Source organism: Lepisma saccharinum, chromosome 15 (assembly GCF_977018435.1).
Source record: "Lepisma saccharinum chromosome 15, izLepSacc3.1, whole genome shotgun sequence".
Lineage (NCBI taxonomy): Eukaryota > Metazoa > Arthropoda > Insecta > Zygentoma > Lepismatidae > Lepisma > Lepisma saccharinum.
The window spans coordinates 31,662,622-31,678,035 of record NC_139243.1 but is presented as its reverse complement, the minus strand read 5'-3'; the positions used below and the strand labels follow the sequence as shown (position 1 = coordinate 31,678,035).

Genomic DNA, 15,414 nt, shown 5'->3' with positions numbered 1-15,414 from the left:
GGATATGGCAGGAAAAACAAACAATTTCGTAAACGTATCCTTCAAGATGGAAATTAAGCAAGAGCTAGTCTCGCATCAATGTGAGAAATGTTACGCCAGCAGTTTCGACCACGGTGCAAAGGCGTTCAGTTTCTCTGAGGTGGATGGTTCTCGCCAGGAAAGCAATGTACGAAATTCAATCAAATGCATCTGGATCCGATGACGTATCAATAAAAGTGATAAAGCTCTCTCTTCTTCATATCCTCCCACCGCTAACGCACATAATGACTACTCACCCTCCACGGGCAGTTTCCCTGATTCTTGGAATGAGGCAAGAACCATGTTTCTGTGAATGACTTGCGGCCCACCAGGATTCTGCCGGTGCTTTCAAAAGTCATCGAAAAAATTGCAAATGATCAAATTCGAAAGCATTTTCACAAATTTGATATCCTTCCCCGGCAGCAATCCGGTTTTCTCCCTCACCATAGCACACAAACGGCGCTCTTGAAAGTAACCGAAGACATTTTTAACTCGATGGGTCAATCTAACGTAACACTACTGGCTTTGCTCGACATTAGCAATGCCTTTGTCACTCTACCGCATAAGCTCCTTCTGGCCAAGCTTCATTATTATAAATTCTCGCCGACGGCACTTAAGTGGTTCGAAACTTATCTTAGCAGAAGATCTTCTCCACTTCACATACGAGTGAGGGTACCTCAGGGCTCGATCCTTGGTCCGCTGTTATTAAGTGATTGGTGCGCTCAAATGGGTTAGTAATAAATTCAAACAAATCAATATTTACCATCATCGGAACCGGCAGTCTCTTGAAACATATTGACATCAATGAATGCAAAATTATTCTTCACACACAGCGTATTAAATTTTCTCAAACAGTAAAAAAAACGTAGGACTGATCATGAACCAGCGGCTCGATTGGTCTGAGCACATGATACAACAATGTGGCAAGGCGTATTCGATATTAAAAAGCCTCTATCTTCTGGTAGACTTCCTCTCTCCTAAGATAAAATTAAACCTAGTGCAGTCTCTTATCTTCCCCTATTTGACTATTGTGATGTCGTTTACGGGCTAAGTATAACAAAAAAGCTTGCAATAAAAATACAGAATGTTGAAAACGCATGCATTAGATATGTATATAGAACAAAAAAGTGCGAACACATTCTCCCCGTGCTTAATGAGCACGGAATCCTCTCCATGGCACGACGGAGAAAACTCCACTTGTTTTGTACACTGCACAACATAATTAATAGCAAAAGCCCAAACTACCTCTTTCCGAAATTAAACTTCACTAAGCAAAATTCACTCGCATTCAACCAGAAACGCTGCCAGTTTCAGCTTACCTCGTTGCAGAACTTCAGCTTATCAGGCCTCTTTCAGTTACGCAGCACCCAAGGCCTGGAATGGACTACCAAATCTAACCAAAAATCAAAACCTCAGGCGATATGCTCCGTGAATCACTGATCGACGATCAGAAGCAAGGTAAATCAACATATGAACAATGAAAAATACTGTGAGTTGACAGAATTTTATTTATCTTGCTTTCAACTTCCTCGACTTCAATTACTTTATCATCTAATTCACTGCTAAAATTGTTTCATTGTACGTGATTTTATTACTATTATATTTTATTGTACTCTCTTGTTCAATTTCTTTGTAATCTTGAATTTTATTTTATTTTTATTTTAATCTGTACTTTTTGGGGTTAGGTGGTAGACCAGCAACAGCTGAACCTCGCCCAGCAATAAAGTCAATTCAATTCAATTCAATTAAAAAGGCCGAAACACCTAATTCTCTGTCTGACCGTGAGAACAAAAGGTCTAAATTCACCCATAATTATCTCTGGAACTACCAAACTTTTGGAAACGATGTACAAGCTAGTTTACACAACATGTAACCAATCTTTCTGTTGATGACAGGTAAACCACTGACAATATTTTGAATACTGCAACGATTTGAAACTATTCACGTTACACATATGAAACTTCACGAGTTCAAAAGGTTACAAATATGCAAATTGATTCGACAGCAGGACAGACAATTTAATTTCTTCTTTTCATTAATGTTATCCATCTGTGTCCATCAATCCCATAGGAATTACTATAGATAAAAGATAAAATTTATTAGACTAAATGTTTATCCTTGCTGTAACATACATAATCCCGAACTCATGTTGGTCTGTATATGGAAATAAAAGAATATGTATTCACACGAATTAGAAACCGTTGATACTCACAAACGCAGTTTCAATTTGTTTGAAATTTTCACTTCTCAGGCTTCATTTCAAACCTTCAGTTTTTAACTGTCCAATTTATGTTTTATCTTGCAACAAGGTAAAACGTTCATGGCACGTAAATAAATAACTAAACTATTTATAATTGAGCATGTCGGAAAGATTGAAATTTATTTAAATTCATTCTCCTATTTAGGAACTGAAAATTTAACGGTCAATTTACCGTAATTTTGATGGAACGCAATGCAATGCAGACAGTACAAGCAAAATATCCTCTGTCTGTATAGGAAAAGGGCAACTTTTTATGATAAGTTACAACTCTAGAGTATATATTTTAAGGAACAATGTACAACCGTAATTTTGAGTTAAAGGTCAGACTCCGAAGATGTAAATTCTGAACCAAAATAAGAGCTGTCATTTCATATAACCTTATGAATTCTGTGTAATATATTTGATACTATGTATGTTATTTGTAAAAAATTGAGGTTAATATTTTAGTTTGTCCAAAAAAAGTAATAATTTTCAATTAGGTATGTAAATAAATTAATATTAATAACTCTTTAATTTTGAGAAATGTATAGAAAAAATAATATTGAAGTTTGACTACCATCTAGACTCTGGATAAGGAAACATTTATTATTTTCTTTAAAAAAATTACCAGATTTCTGCTGAAGTTCATGCTATAATAATATTCTCACCAGTGATGTGCCGTAGACTATAAGTTTACGTCTACGTGCGTTGTCTACACGTAATCTACGCGTAGATTACATTGGGTTGTAGTTTACATAGACTACGTAGACAATTTAAAGTGCATTAAAATTAATTTTCAAGGGTTTCATGAAAGGAAAGTGACATTTTCAACTATATTGGTTCCTAACGAAATGAAAAGAATCCCACTTAGAACAAAATGTCTATTCTCTTCTATCATCAACTATGGAAGATAAATAGTATGCAAAAAAGACAACAGATGGCAGTCGTGAGGCAAGAGTGGTCTTTTCCCCCCAAAAAAACACTAGAATATTTCCTATGTTAGGTTTCTTCCTAGGTGAGAAATAGTTCGAATTTGGAAGAAAGAGTATAAAAAGTTCTCCTCACACATCAGCAACTGATACGCAGTATAATTTTGTTTTAGTTCCACGGCGCCCTTTGCTAAGTCATCACCTTTCGCCATGTTGTTTACATAGATTACATAATCTACGTGTATAAAATAGTCTACGTGAAGAATGTAGACTATCGTTGTTTACGCATAGACACACATCACTGATTCTCACACATTCCCCCTGGGCGTGTCAATGATGTTTTTTTACCTAATTTTGCTATTTTTATTATTTAACACCAGGGGTGCCCGTCCCTCTCCCCAATGCCAATGGCGCATCCCCCCAAATTATGTCATGCATCCCCACAAATTATATTGTTCGCGTCCTTAAACCATATCGTAATCCCCACAAAGTAAAACTGAGGGTGATAATATAATAAGGTTCCTCTTTCAAAGAACTCCCTCCCCGTTTTCTTGGAGTAAATATAATTATTTTAGTAACCCATAATTATGTGGATTTTATCTTCAGTGCAAATTTAACTTGTTAAAGTAAAACTTTCATGTGACAAGATTAGAAATGCGGATTTGATATATCTTTGTTCCAAATGATTGACTGGCTTCAAAGTAAGCTACAATGTTCTCTACAGTCTCTATAGGTGTACCGCAAGAATATTCAGTGCTCTCTACAGTCCCCTATCGATAGGTTTTCTACAAGGATTTACAATTCTTTCTCCAGTCCAATATCTATACAATTACCACAAGGATCTGCAATGCTCTCTATAGTGCCTTATCTATTGAATTACCACTGGGTTTTTAATGCTCTCCCTAATCTCTTGCCGGTAGGTTTACCAGAAGTATTTGCAATGTTCTCTAGAGTTTCTTATCGATAGGTTTACCACAAGGATCTGTAATTCTCTATATAGTGCCTTACCGAATGTTTACCACAAGGATCTGCAATGTTCTCTACAGTCCCTTATTGATAGGTTTACCACATGGATCTGGAATGCTCTATATAGTGCCTTACCGAATGCTTACCACAAGGATCTGGAATGTTCTCTACAGTCTCTATAGGTTTTCCACAAGGATTTACAATTCTTTCTCCAGTCCAATATCTATAGAATTACCACAAGGATCTGCAATGTTCTCTACGGCCCCTTATTGATAGGTTTACTACAAGGATCTGGAATGCTCTATATAGTGGCTTACCAAATGTTTACGACAAGAATCTGGAATGCTCTCCAAAGCCCCTTATTGATAGGCTTATCACAAGGATCTGGAATGATCTTTACAGCCCCTTATCGATAGGTTTACCACAAGGATCTGTAATTCTCTATATAGTGCCTTACCGAATGTTTACCACAAGGATCTGCAATGTTCTCTACAGTCCCGTATTGATAGGTTTACCACATGGACCTGGAATGCTCTATATAGTGCCTTACAAATGTTTACCACAAGGATCTGCAATTATCTCTACAGTCCCTTATTGATAGGTTTACCACATGGATCTGGAATGCTCTATATAGTGCCTTACCGAATGTTTACCACAAGGATCTGCAATGTTCTCTACAGTCCCTTATTGATAGGTTTACCACATGGATCTGGAATGCTCTATATAGTGCCTTACCGAATGCTTATCACAAGGATCTGCAATGCTCTCTATAGTGCCTTATCTATTGAATTACCACTGGGTTTTTAATGCTCTCTCTAATCTCTTGCCGGTAGGTTTACCAGAAGTATTTGCAATGCTCTCTAGAGATTCTTATCGATAGCTTTACCACAAGGATGTGGAATGCTCTCTACAGTGCCTTACCGAATGTTTGCCACAAGGATCTGGAATGCTCTATACAGTGCCTTACCGAATGTTTACCACAAGGATGTGCAATGTTCTCTACAACCCCTTATAGATAGGTTTAACACAAGGATCTGCAATGCTCTCTACAGCTTCTTATTGATAGGTTTACCAAAAGGATCTGCAATGTTCTCTACAGTCCCTTATTGATAGGTTTACCACATGGATCTGGAATGCTCTATATAGTGCCTTACCGAATGCTTACCAAAAGGATCTGGAATACTCTCTATAGTCCCTTATGTGTAGGTTCACCACAGGGATTTTATAAAACATTAACTGCAACACATGTGCTGTAAATATATGCATACTAAAGCATCCTTCTTGTAAATATTACGACATTATTAAAAAATGAATACATTTTTGAATGCAGTATTAGCACATGGTTCCACGGCAAACTGGGGTGTATGGGGTGACCTTCCACGTAGTACACCCTGGACTGCATTTACAAACTAACGAGGCTCTGGCGTCTGGACCTAAAGCCAGTATAATCTTCGTAGGACTGTTTGTGTGTTGTCCTGTGTTTTGTCTTTATACGTGCTGAGTGCCTTTTTACAGCCTCAGCTTTTACCCAAGGTAAAAATATTTTAATCCTCAGAAACGTGTTTTATTTTTCTTATGATAAGGGGCTGGGCCCCGTATAGTGCGTCGGATGCAAAAGAGCGTAAGTGCAGACGCACTCAAAAATTTTAATTCAAACTTTTAAAAGAATCAAATTCCACGGCATGCTACTTACAGTTCTTGATCCCCACTTCCCATCCTCCACACGGAACAGGTCATACGTGAAGCCAAGGTCCTCTGAGAACTTCTGGAGAAGATCAATGCAGAATCCGGAACAGCACTGATACAAGTTTGAGTTCCTGTGGGCATCAGCGAGGTCTATCCTAGAAAGGGAGACAGAATAAGGAACTGGTTATCATTATCAACAATTATGTACAGGGTGGTTAACAAGTCAGTTGAAACTTACAATCTCTTCACTGACTAGCGTAGTAGCTAGCCACTTGATTACAGCAGTGGCTATTTGAGGTTTTGTTATTGTTAGTGTGCACATTATTTGTTGTTTTTCTATAAATAATTCTCATCTGAATGGCTTCACATTTGTTAAGTAATAATTCCTGTTTACATCAAAGGTGCATATACTGTATATCAACTGACTTTTGGGCCACCATGTTTAATGCATATTAACAGTGTTTGGAAATAACAGTTACTTGTCTGATGAATTTTAACAGTAATTATCTACTTTCAAAAATGAGTAGCTGTAAAAGTACTTTTTTGCAATAGACGTAACGTTATCAACAGTTATCTTGCAACACTTAAATTGCTAACTTAATACGTTTTAACATATAGGAAGAGCTACATTTGGCAACTCTGTTTCCATCTATGTGTCTTCTCTGGATGCTAAGGTGAAAGAATATTTCGTGGAATCACCTAAGTCAAGGAAGCTATGGTCCCTTGTATGCTAACTTAGAACATTTTAGTTTTATTGCAGTTCGTTATTTCTAATTGCTTTTGAAAATTTCAGTGTTTTGGCTCACCATTTTTGGCAATAATATTAATAGGGTAAAGACCCCTAATATGAGACCCTTTTGGTAGAATTCGATGTAGAATGTTTTTTTAAAAATATATTTTGTAGGGAGTCTATTTTATGATACAAGGTATTGGGATATATAAAAAAGTAACAATCATAAATTATAAACAAAAAGATGAACACAAGTGCTACTGAGCTATTTTTATAGGGGGTACCGAATAACAGACCCCGATCTTGTTTGGGTTATATAAATCATTTGAATCTCTGAAATGAATTATTTTTAAAATAAATGAACTAAGTTATTTTCTTACCCAACTATAAGTGAAACGAAATTATTTTTACAACATGTTTAAAAATATTAGGCTATTCAAAAAAGAAACTGACTATTTTTACCATGCTAAAAATACAAAACAAAATGGCCCTTGTATGCTATCCTAGTAGCTGTCCTGTTGTCACCAAAATTGGTTCACACAAATGTGTCATCTGCACCACAATGAGCATGAACCCACTTGTAACAACGTGTGCACTTTACCCACTCTTCACCACATTGATCTTTGGAATACGATGAACGACAAAATACACATTCTCTATCATATTCATCTTCACCTAATTCTAAACTGTCAGACGATTCTGCTAATGAGAAAGATTCTTCCGACTTATCTGTGGATTCTTCACATTTCTTTGATACAACCTTCCTCTTCTTACGTGAAATAGAACGCGAGTAATCTGATTGCTGCTTTATCTGGACCTCAGTAGGCTTCCTACTGTGAGTGCCTGTAACACCCCTACCAAACACGTCTTCTTCACTTACTTCTTACATTTCTTCGAATTGTCTGCAAGCCTTTTTTTGTATGGTATTGTAGTTATAACTACTGGTTGATTCACTACGAGAGATTTCCCGGAGTTGGTAAGAGATGGGCTGTCTAGTGTGGGTAGTGGCTCAATGTCTTCTGGCATTACAATGGCATCGTCATCATAGGTGGTACTTTTTGAAGACTGCGTAGCCTGAATTTCAGGCTCGTGTTCCTGTTTAAGTTGGCCTAACCTGCTGCAGCTTGGTTGGGGTTCCACTTCACTTTTGGGTAGTTCAACTGACTGACCTGTCACATTCCGCTTTCCTTTCAGAGAGCTGACAGAGTGTATTGCAAAATCTTCCATCACGAAAAATGTATCTATTGAAAGGGAAAGAAACGTAACTCCCAAATTAGGAAATGCAATGATGAAAATCAACGTAAAATATTAGATATATTTTGTGACTCCTAATATGAGACCCTTCATTATTATGGTAGTCCTATTATGAGACCGGTCTCATATATTAAACCTCTTCCAGGTCTCATAATAGGACCTTCGCAGGGTAAACAAATGAACAACGTTATCTCTCTTACAAGTGGACGAAAACCAGCAACTAATTACATGGTACAGTGTCTCTCAAAAGTTTTAGGACAACGACATTTTAAACTAGGCAACCCAATTTACACAAGCCGTTGGTGGGTTGCGTGCAGAGTTAGGCTCAATTTCAGGGTTGCCACATGCACAATAGATATTTATAAAACACGCGAAAGAAATATAAACAAGTATTATTGTATAAAATTATTAAACATATCACTATTATATCACAAATGACAAAATTCTTTCTGAAAGAAAAAAATAGGTTTTCTAGTATTTCATCGCTGATGAGTCTACAGTAAGGAAAAGAGGTGAGAGGAAACGAAAGGTCACAAAGGAGAGGAGAAAGAGAAAGCGAAAGGAGAAGAGGAAAAGTAGAGGAGAGAAGAAAGATAGGATAGACGAGGAGAGGAGATGTAGTGAGGAGAATGGAAAAAGATTCGAGGAGAGATGAGGAAAAAAGAACAAAGAAGAGAAAAGAGGAGGAAAACGAGAGGAGGGGAGGAGACGAGAAGAGGGAAGTGGAGAGTAGAGTAAAGGAGAGAAAAAGAGAAGAACGAAAAAAGAGAGAATAGTACAGTGGAGTCGGAAATCTAAGACAGGGAAGGAGATAAGAGAAGTGGAGAAGAGTGAGATGGAGATAAGATGCGAGAAAAGTAGGGAAGGCGATATGAGATAAAAGCAGAACGGAAAGAGGGGAGAGAAGAAGGAGAAGGAACTGGAGAGAAGAGGTAGTTGCAGAAAATATCGTCTGAGCGTAACATTTTGAAATGTATTGGAGAATATATTAGATCGGTGCGAAATGCCTTTTGGCTGAGTTAAGAGCAAATTAAAATCTTCCATGTAAGATCTTTGATTTTACCTGCGATTACAACACTAAAAAAATGAACATAATTTTTAATATTTATAAGAATTATTCAATTTTTCTCCATTTCTCGGTTCGTTGAAATGGAGATTTTGTAATTCAATATTTACCCCCCCCCCCCCCCCCATCGTTAATTCCAAACTGAATCATTTCGTTTCACACGGCGTGAAGAATGAACACAATGGGATATGTCTAAAACTTACGAAAATTTTCTGCCACCGGAAGGGTTTGAACCTACGACCAGCAGATTGAAAATCCTGAACGGTAACCACTACCCTACAACCTTTAGCTCCTTAAGCCAGGTAGAAGAACCACTACACTACGCCTTTACCTTCGAATGAAACAATATTTTTTTTTAAAGTATTCTGTCCCTCCAATATTGTAAATGTCGTTTGGTATACGTGTAGTTGAACTTTTACTTTAATTTTGATTTGCTTTCTTGTAGTATAACCGATATCTTCGAGAAATAATTTTCGAAGTAATTAAAAACGAGAATATTGGTAGTTGTGAAAATGCGAGTTATTTCTTCTAACTTATTATTGTGATTAGACATTACTAATGGAAAATATCTAGAGGCTTGAATATTACAGGACGATGTTCTTTTCCTGTGATACTCTAACAGACAAAATGCTTGTTTACTGATGCAAGTCTTGTGTCCAGAACAGTCTTATGAAATGTATTTGCTGTTGCGTAAGATAACACGAAATAATTACACCGTTTGCGAACTACCAAATCTGTGCAACGTTATACGTAAACAGGCGGATAATTTTATTCATAAAATCACTTCACATTTGACAGTGTTAGTCAAGAGAGACTCGTGGGACACTGTGTTAAGGTGCTGGACTAAATCCTTCTAATTTTTCTCCCTCGAAGAACAACAATTTCTAAGGAAGAGCAACAGTGATGATCTTTCTTATTTCTTTTAAATGCTTACACTTTCCTTTAATTGGGTTAAAAATAAATAAGAATATTGCTTGCATTTCTGTCATTGACGTAGACCAGAGAGAGAGAGACAGACAGACAGACAGACAGACATTACAAAATAGTTCAAATAGTGCGAACGCCATTAAAAAGTCATGATAATTCTATGTTGCGTACTTAGAATTATTCATACAATAAAGAACATGTCTAATTGTGAGTTAACAAAAAAAAAACAATAATAAAGAGACATTTTCGCATCACGATTGCAGTTCGAAAATGTCGGGACAGGTATTGAAAGTAACGCACTGTCCTGACTAAATCGGTGAATCGGACGTCTGGTAGCCTTGCATCAATGATTATAAAACTAAAACCACCCAATATTGCAGCTTGAAGACTTTTGCGCAAGAAACAGATTCATTTATACAAGAGCAAAATTGAAATTTTTACACATTTCAAAAATCGACGATGTTATTTTCGTATTTATTTATTTATAGGTTCACAGTTAAATATTTTAGGGTTCGAGGGGGATGCATGGCCCACATGGCCCCTCCCCTGGGTACTGACCTTACGTAGACAGTGGAAGAGAAATGTTGGAGAACCTTTCTATTAAATTTAGTATTTACATTCACCTTATGCTCAGATAGGTTAAACCGTTTATTGACAATCGTGAACTTTTCGTTTAATAGATAACACTGGGGAACAGTGAAATTGCGGCACAGTGTTTGAGAGCTAATTTAGGGCAATTTCATGCTGCTGAATAATGATATAATAATATATTTCCTGAATTGGCTCTAATTTATGAAATAAATGCAACTAAACCAAAATGGCGGAAACATAAGACATACATATAAATAAACTTCCAACAACAATTTAATATTTCTTTTTGTGATTACAATCATTATTATAAAAATAAATTTATATAGGCCTATGATCATAATAATTAAGAAAATATGTACACAATGAAGTAACAAACTATGTGAAACGTTTTCTATACGATTTCCTGCTGTATTGTTTTTTAGGACAATCCCTCTGTAAGCTCCAACAGCAGTCGGCCATCATGTGGCGATCCCACCGTCCCTGGTACGTTTCTTCCATTATCCTTATATCCTGATGGAACCTTTCTCCCCGTTCTTCACTAAAATCACCAAGGTTCTCAGGGAATCTGTCAATGTGGGTATGTAGAAAATGTATCTTCACACTCATATTAGATCCCAATTTCTCAAAATTTTTCAACATATTTCCAACTATATCGCGGTACTTTTCTGCTCTGTGATTCCCCAAAAAGTTTTTGACGACGGACACAAAGCTCAGCCAGGCCTCAGATTCGATGTAAGACATGTAAGTTGTAAAATTGGCATAATTTATAAGTGTACGAATTTGTGGTCCGTCAAAGATTCCTGCCTTCAATTTTTCAATATTTAGTCCTGGAAAAGTGTGGCATATATATTTGAAACAATCACCACTTGTATCTAAGGCCTTGACAAACTGTTTTATCAACCCAAGTTTAATATGCAGTGGCGGAAGGATGATTTTGTCCCTATCTATCAGCAGTTCATGAATGATATTAGCTTTTCCCACTAATATTTTCCCTTGGGGGCCAAACTTTTATCGTCCAATGCTTTTCTCTAGCACGACTATCCCACAAACATAGGAAACAGGGATACTTTGTGTACCCACTTTGCTAGTAAAAAATTCACCATCTTCAAATCCACACACACGAGCCACTTATGTTCAGCATATTCAATTCTTTTCTAAAACCATTTTTATGTTTTGGTATTCTTCCTTAAGCTTTGTTGAGTGTCCGATATATTGCCTAGCAACAATTTACAAATAAATAAATAAGTTTCTTAATAGGAATTTCAGCCCATTATCAAATTTTTATATTACCGAGAAAAGCGTAGAGTAATTTTACCTCCTACATTTTCCATGGTGTGTTTATTTTTATAACTGGAGTCAATTCAACTGAACCAATCATACAATTGGCAATCACAGCTGTTTTGTGTGCTGAAACTGTTATTAAACTTTATGCCGCAAAAAAAAATCTTTTTTTTGTTCCCCAGTGTAATATTTGGTTTTAAACGACGGGAGAACATTGGTCGAATTTCCTTTCTTGCTCTTTTGAGAGAATATATAGTTCTACAATAGCAATCGAGTTCGGAAACCGTGAAAAAAAAATGACTTGGTTTTCAAAGGCAGACAAGCTTGGTAGTCTAGCTTGCTCGCGATCAAAGTGACTCACTCACGCTATTCAAGGCCGCTTCTTATCGCAAAACACTTCGATGCACAGTGTCTGCACCCACACGTTACAAGTGACCAGAGTCGAATTTTAAGGAGAATTTGAAGAATGGTAGATTTCATCAGAGGCGGCTAGGTAGGCACCAGCTCAACATGCAATAGTTTAAGTGATAATTCCTGACAAACAAAAAACCGTATTGAATAATTATTGGGATAGTAATACGTGTATCCGCTCTTTTTTAACAATGTAAGCTCGAAGACAATCTGTATTCCATTCATTTATATTGGCAACTTGGTCAACCGGAGGTTATTTTATCGCTTTCGATAATCGAATTGTCTGATCGATTATGTTTTGTTTACCCAGGAACATGCCCCATAGGAGATTTCCGAGACCGGGTTACGCTACTCACTCGTAGCTCCCCAATTTCTTCACGATGGTGGGTTGCCACCGGTCCCATACACAGGCCGAGAACCTAGAGAGTGAGCATAGGCGGACTCGAATCCATGCCGTCCTACAGTCGGAGGTCACGGAGGAAGACTTTTCTTATTTTACCTTTGGCTAATCGCGACGATGAGGATGAATAATGAATAGAAAAATCAAGAAGGTCAGGCAAAATTGAATTTTTTACACATCCTTGAATCCTTGCATTGAACTCAAGTGGGAAAAGGGGTAAAATTAGCATGTCCTGAATTGCCACACATATAAATAGTTATTTCATTAATATTTGTCAATGTCTTTGAAGCAGTACACAATTATCGTTAGAGTATCATAATTCATGATCTTATATATAAAAATATCCCGTTGAATGTGTGTCAATTCATTTATTTGTTTTTTTTTTTATAAATTCCATATGCAGAAAAATGTAGCGACTAGGCTATATACTGCTATTACAAATAATGTTACCATGCTCTTGTTTAATGGAAGGGATTCTTTTTTAAGGAACATCTAGTGTGGAGGATGGAACGTGGGACCGTAATGCTTTCATGAACTCTAACCAATACACTACGCCCTTTGTTTCTCTTGGAGCTACAGTTCCTAATTATTCTGTCGCCTCAATATTGTAAACGTTATCTGCAAAAAAGAAGTTAAATACTCAGATATTGCTCTGTACTTCTAGAATTACTTTATACGCATGCATTTGAAATTTAACTCTGAATTTCTTTCTTCGTATGAGTATATCTAAGCTTGTGAAAATATTTTATTTGTAATTTTATAACGGTTTCATGAACATCTACGAAATAGTTCCTTATAACTTGGAATCTGGTGAATAGATATGATATGTCTTGAAATTAATTTTCGACCACTACATTTTGGCAAGGGAATTATGTGTGATCCGTTTCCAGTCATTCATTGCTTAAACAAACGTTTTAAAACTATGTGGAATTTTCATTCTGGGATAAGTTTCTTTACTTGCTACATGTATGCCAACTACACTCTGTCCTACTTATCTCTGGAGCAGGTGAACGAAAACAAGTATCTGAGCAGCGATGAACACGTGAGCGGAATGGGATTGCGTGGAGGGAGGAAAGCCACTGAAGTTTCCAGCCTTCCCAGCAGCGTACACTGATTCGCTCTGTCCACTCGATCCCCTCTCCCCTCTCTCCACTTCTCTTCCGCTATGCGCGGCTTTGCTCCAGAGATGCTGGGACAGGGTACAGTTAATTTTTTCTCAAAAGGTATCATCTATCTCTGTATGCTAAACACTTAATTCTTACTCACATTGAAAAAAAATGTGAATTTGTATTCAGGGGTAGTTTAACAATTACAAACTATTTTGGCCTTGATGAGAACTTTAGTTTAAGTAGGCATTTTGTTTATAATGTTGAAATTGAGGTCGTTTAAGGTTGAAATCCTCATATTTAAGGCTTGAACTCGTCACCTAAGAGGTTGAAGATCGTCCTCTACTTTGTGCGTGGCCTTCTTGATTTTTCTATTCATTATTCATCCTCATCGTCGCGATTTGCCAAAGGTAAAATAAGAAAAGTCCTCCTCCGTGACCTCCGACTGCAGGACGGCATGGATTCGAGTCCGCCTATTAGAGGTCTGCACGGGCTCGGGCCAGTCCCTCGGGCCTAGGCCCGGCCCGGCCCGCGGGCAGGACTCGGGCCATAAATAACCAGAACTTCTCGGGCTCGGGTCGGGCCCGGGCCCGGGCCTCGTGGCTATTTTGTTAGCGAATATTGTCATCGAAAAATAATTTTTAATTATTGAAATTATGGTTTACTTCGAGAATGAGAATAGGAGCACGAAGTACAACAGTGCCCATTTTTTTTTCAAATGCTGAATTGGAAAGTAATTTTAATTATGTTTTCGGGCTCGGGCCGGGCTCATGTTTACTTATTATCGGACTCGGGTTGGGTTCGGGTTTCATTTCATCGGGCCGGGCCGGACTCGGGCCTTACAATTTAGGCCCGTGCAGACCTCTACCGCCTATGCTCACTCTCTAGGTTCTCGGCCTGTGTATGGGACCGGTGGCAACCCACCATCGTGAAGAAATTGGGGAGCTACGAGTGAGTAGCGTAACCCGGTCTCGGAAATCTCCTATGGGGCATGTTCCTGGGTAAACAAAACATAATCGATCAGACAATTCGATTATCGAAGGCGATAAAATAACCTCCGGTTGACCAAGTTGCCAATATAAATGAATGGAATACAGATTGTCTTCGAGCTTACATTGTTAAAAAAGAGCGGATACACGTATTACTATCCCAATAATTATTCAATACGGTTTTTTGTTTGTCAGGAATTATCACTTAAACTATTGCATGTTGAGCTGGTGCCTACCTAGCCGCCTCTGATGAAATCTACCATTCTTCAAATTCTCCTTAAAATTCGACTCTGGTCACTTGTAACGTGTGGGTGCAGACACTGTGCATCGAAGTGTTTTGCGATAAGAAGCGGCCTTGAATAGCGTGAGTGAGTCACTTTGATCGCGAGCAAGCTAGACTACCAAGCTTGTCTGCCTTTGAAAACCAAGTCATTTTTTTTTCACGGTTTCCGAACTCGATTGCTATTGTAGAACTATATATTCTCTCAAAAGAGCAAGAAAGGAAATTCGACCAATGTTCTCCCGTCGTTTAAAACCAAATATTATCTATTAAACGAAAAGTTCACGATTGTCAATAAACGGTTTAACCTATCTGAGCATAAGGTGAATGTAAATACTAAATTTAATAGAAAGGTTCTCCAACATTTCTCTTCCACTGTCTACGTAAGGTCAGTACCCAGGGGAGGGGCCATGTGGGCCATGCATCCCCCTCGAACCCTAAAATATTTAACTGTGAACCTATAAATAAATAAATACGAAAATAACATCGTCGATTTTTGAAATGTGTAAAAATTTCAATTTTGCTCTTGTATAAATGAATC

The 15,414-nt window shown here is 37.5% G+C and overlaps 1 protein-coding gene across 2 annotated transcripts in view; it reads right to left on the bottom strand.

The window, feature by feature from the left end:
- The window catches only part of LOC145999662 (glutamate receptor ionotropic, NMDA 2B-like), a 957,426-nt gene that overhangs the window by 180,854 nt on the left and 761,158 nt on the right, over nucleotides 1-15,414 (bottom strand). For both annotated transcript variants that reach the window (XR_014443422.1, XM_083136793.1), the window contains exon 9: nucleotides 5,846-5,993. Coding sequence is in view for 1 of the 2 variants with exons in the window: in XM_083136793.1 (XP_082992919.1) it covers nucleotides 5,846-5,993 (148 nt within the window). In the remaining variant the exon portion in view is untranslated. The remainder of the gene's footprint in view (nucleotides 1-5,845; nucleotides 5,994-15,414) is intronic.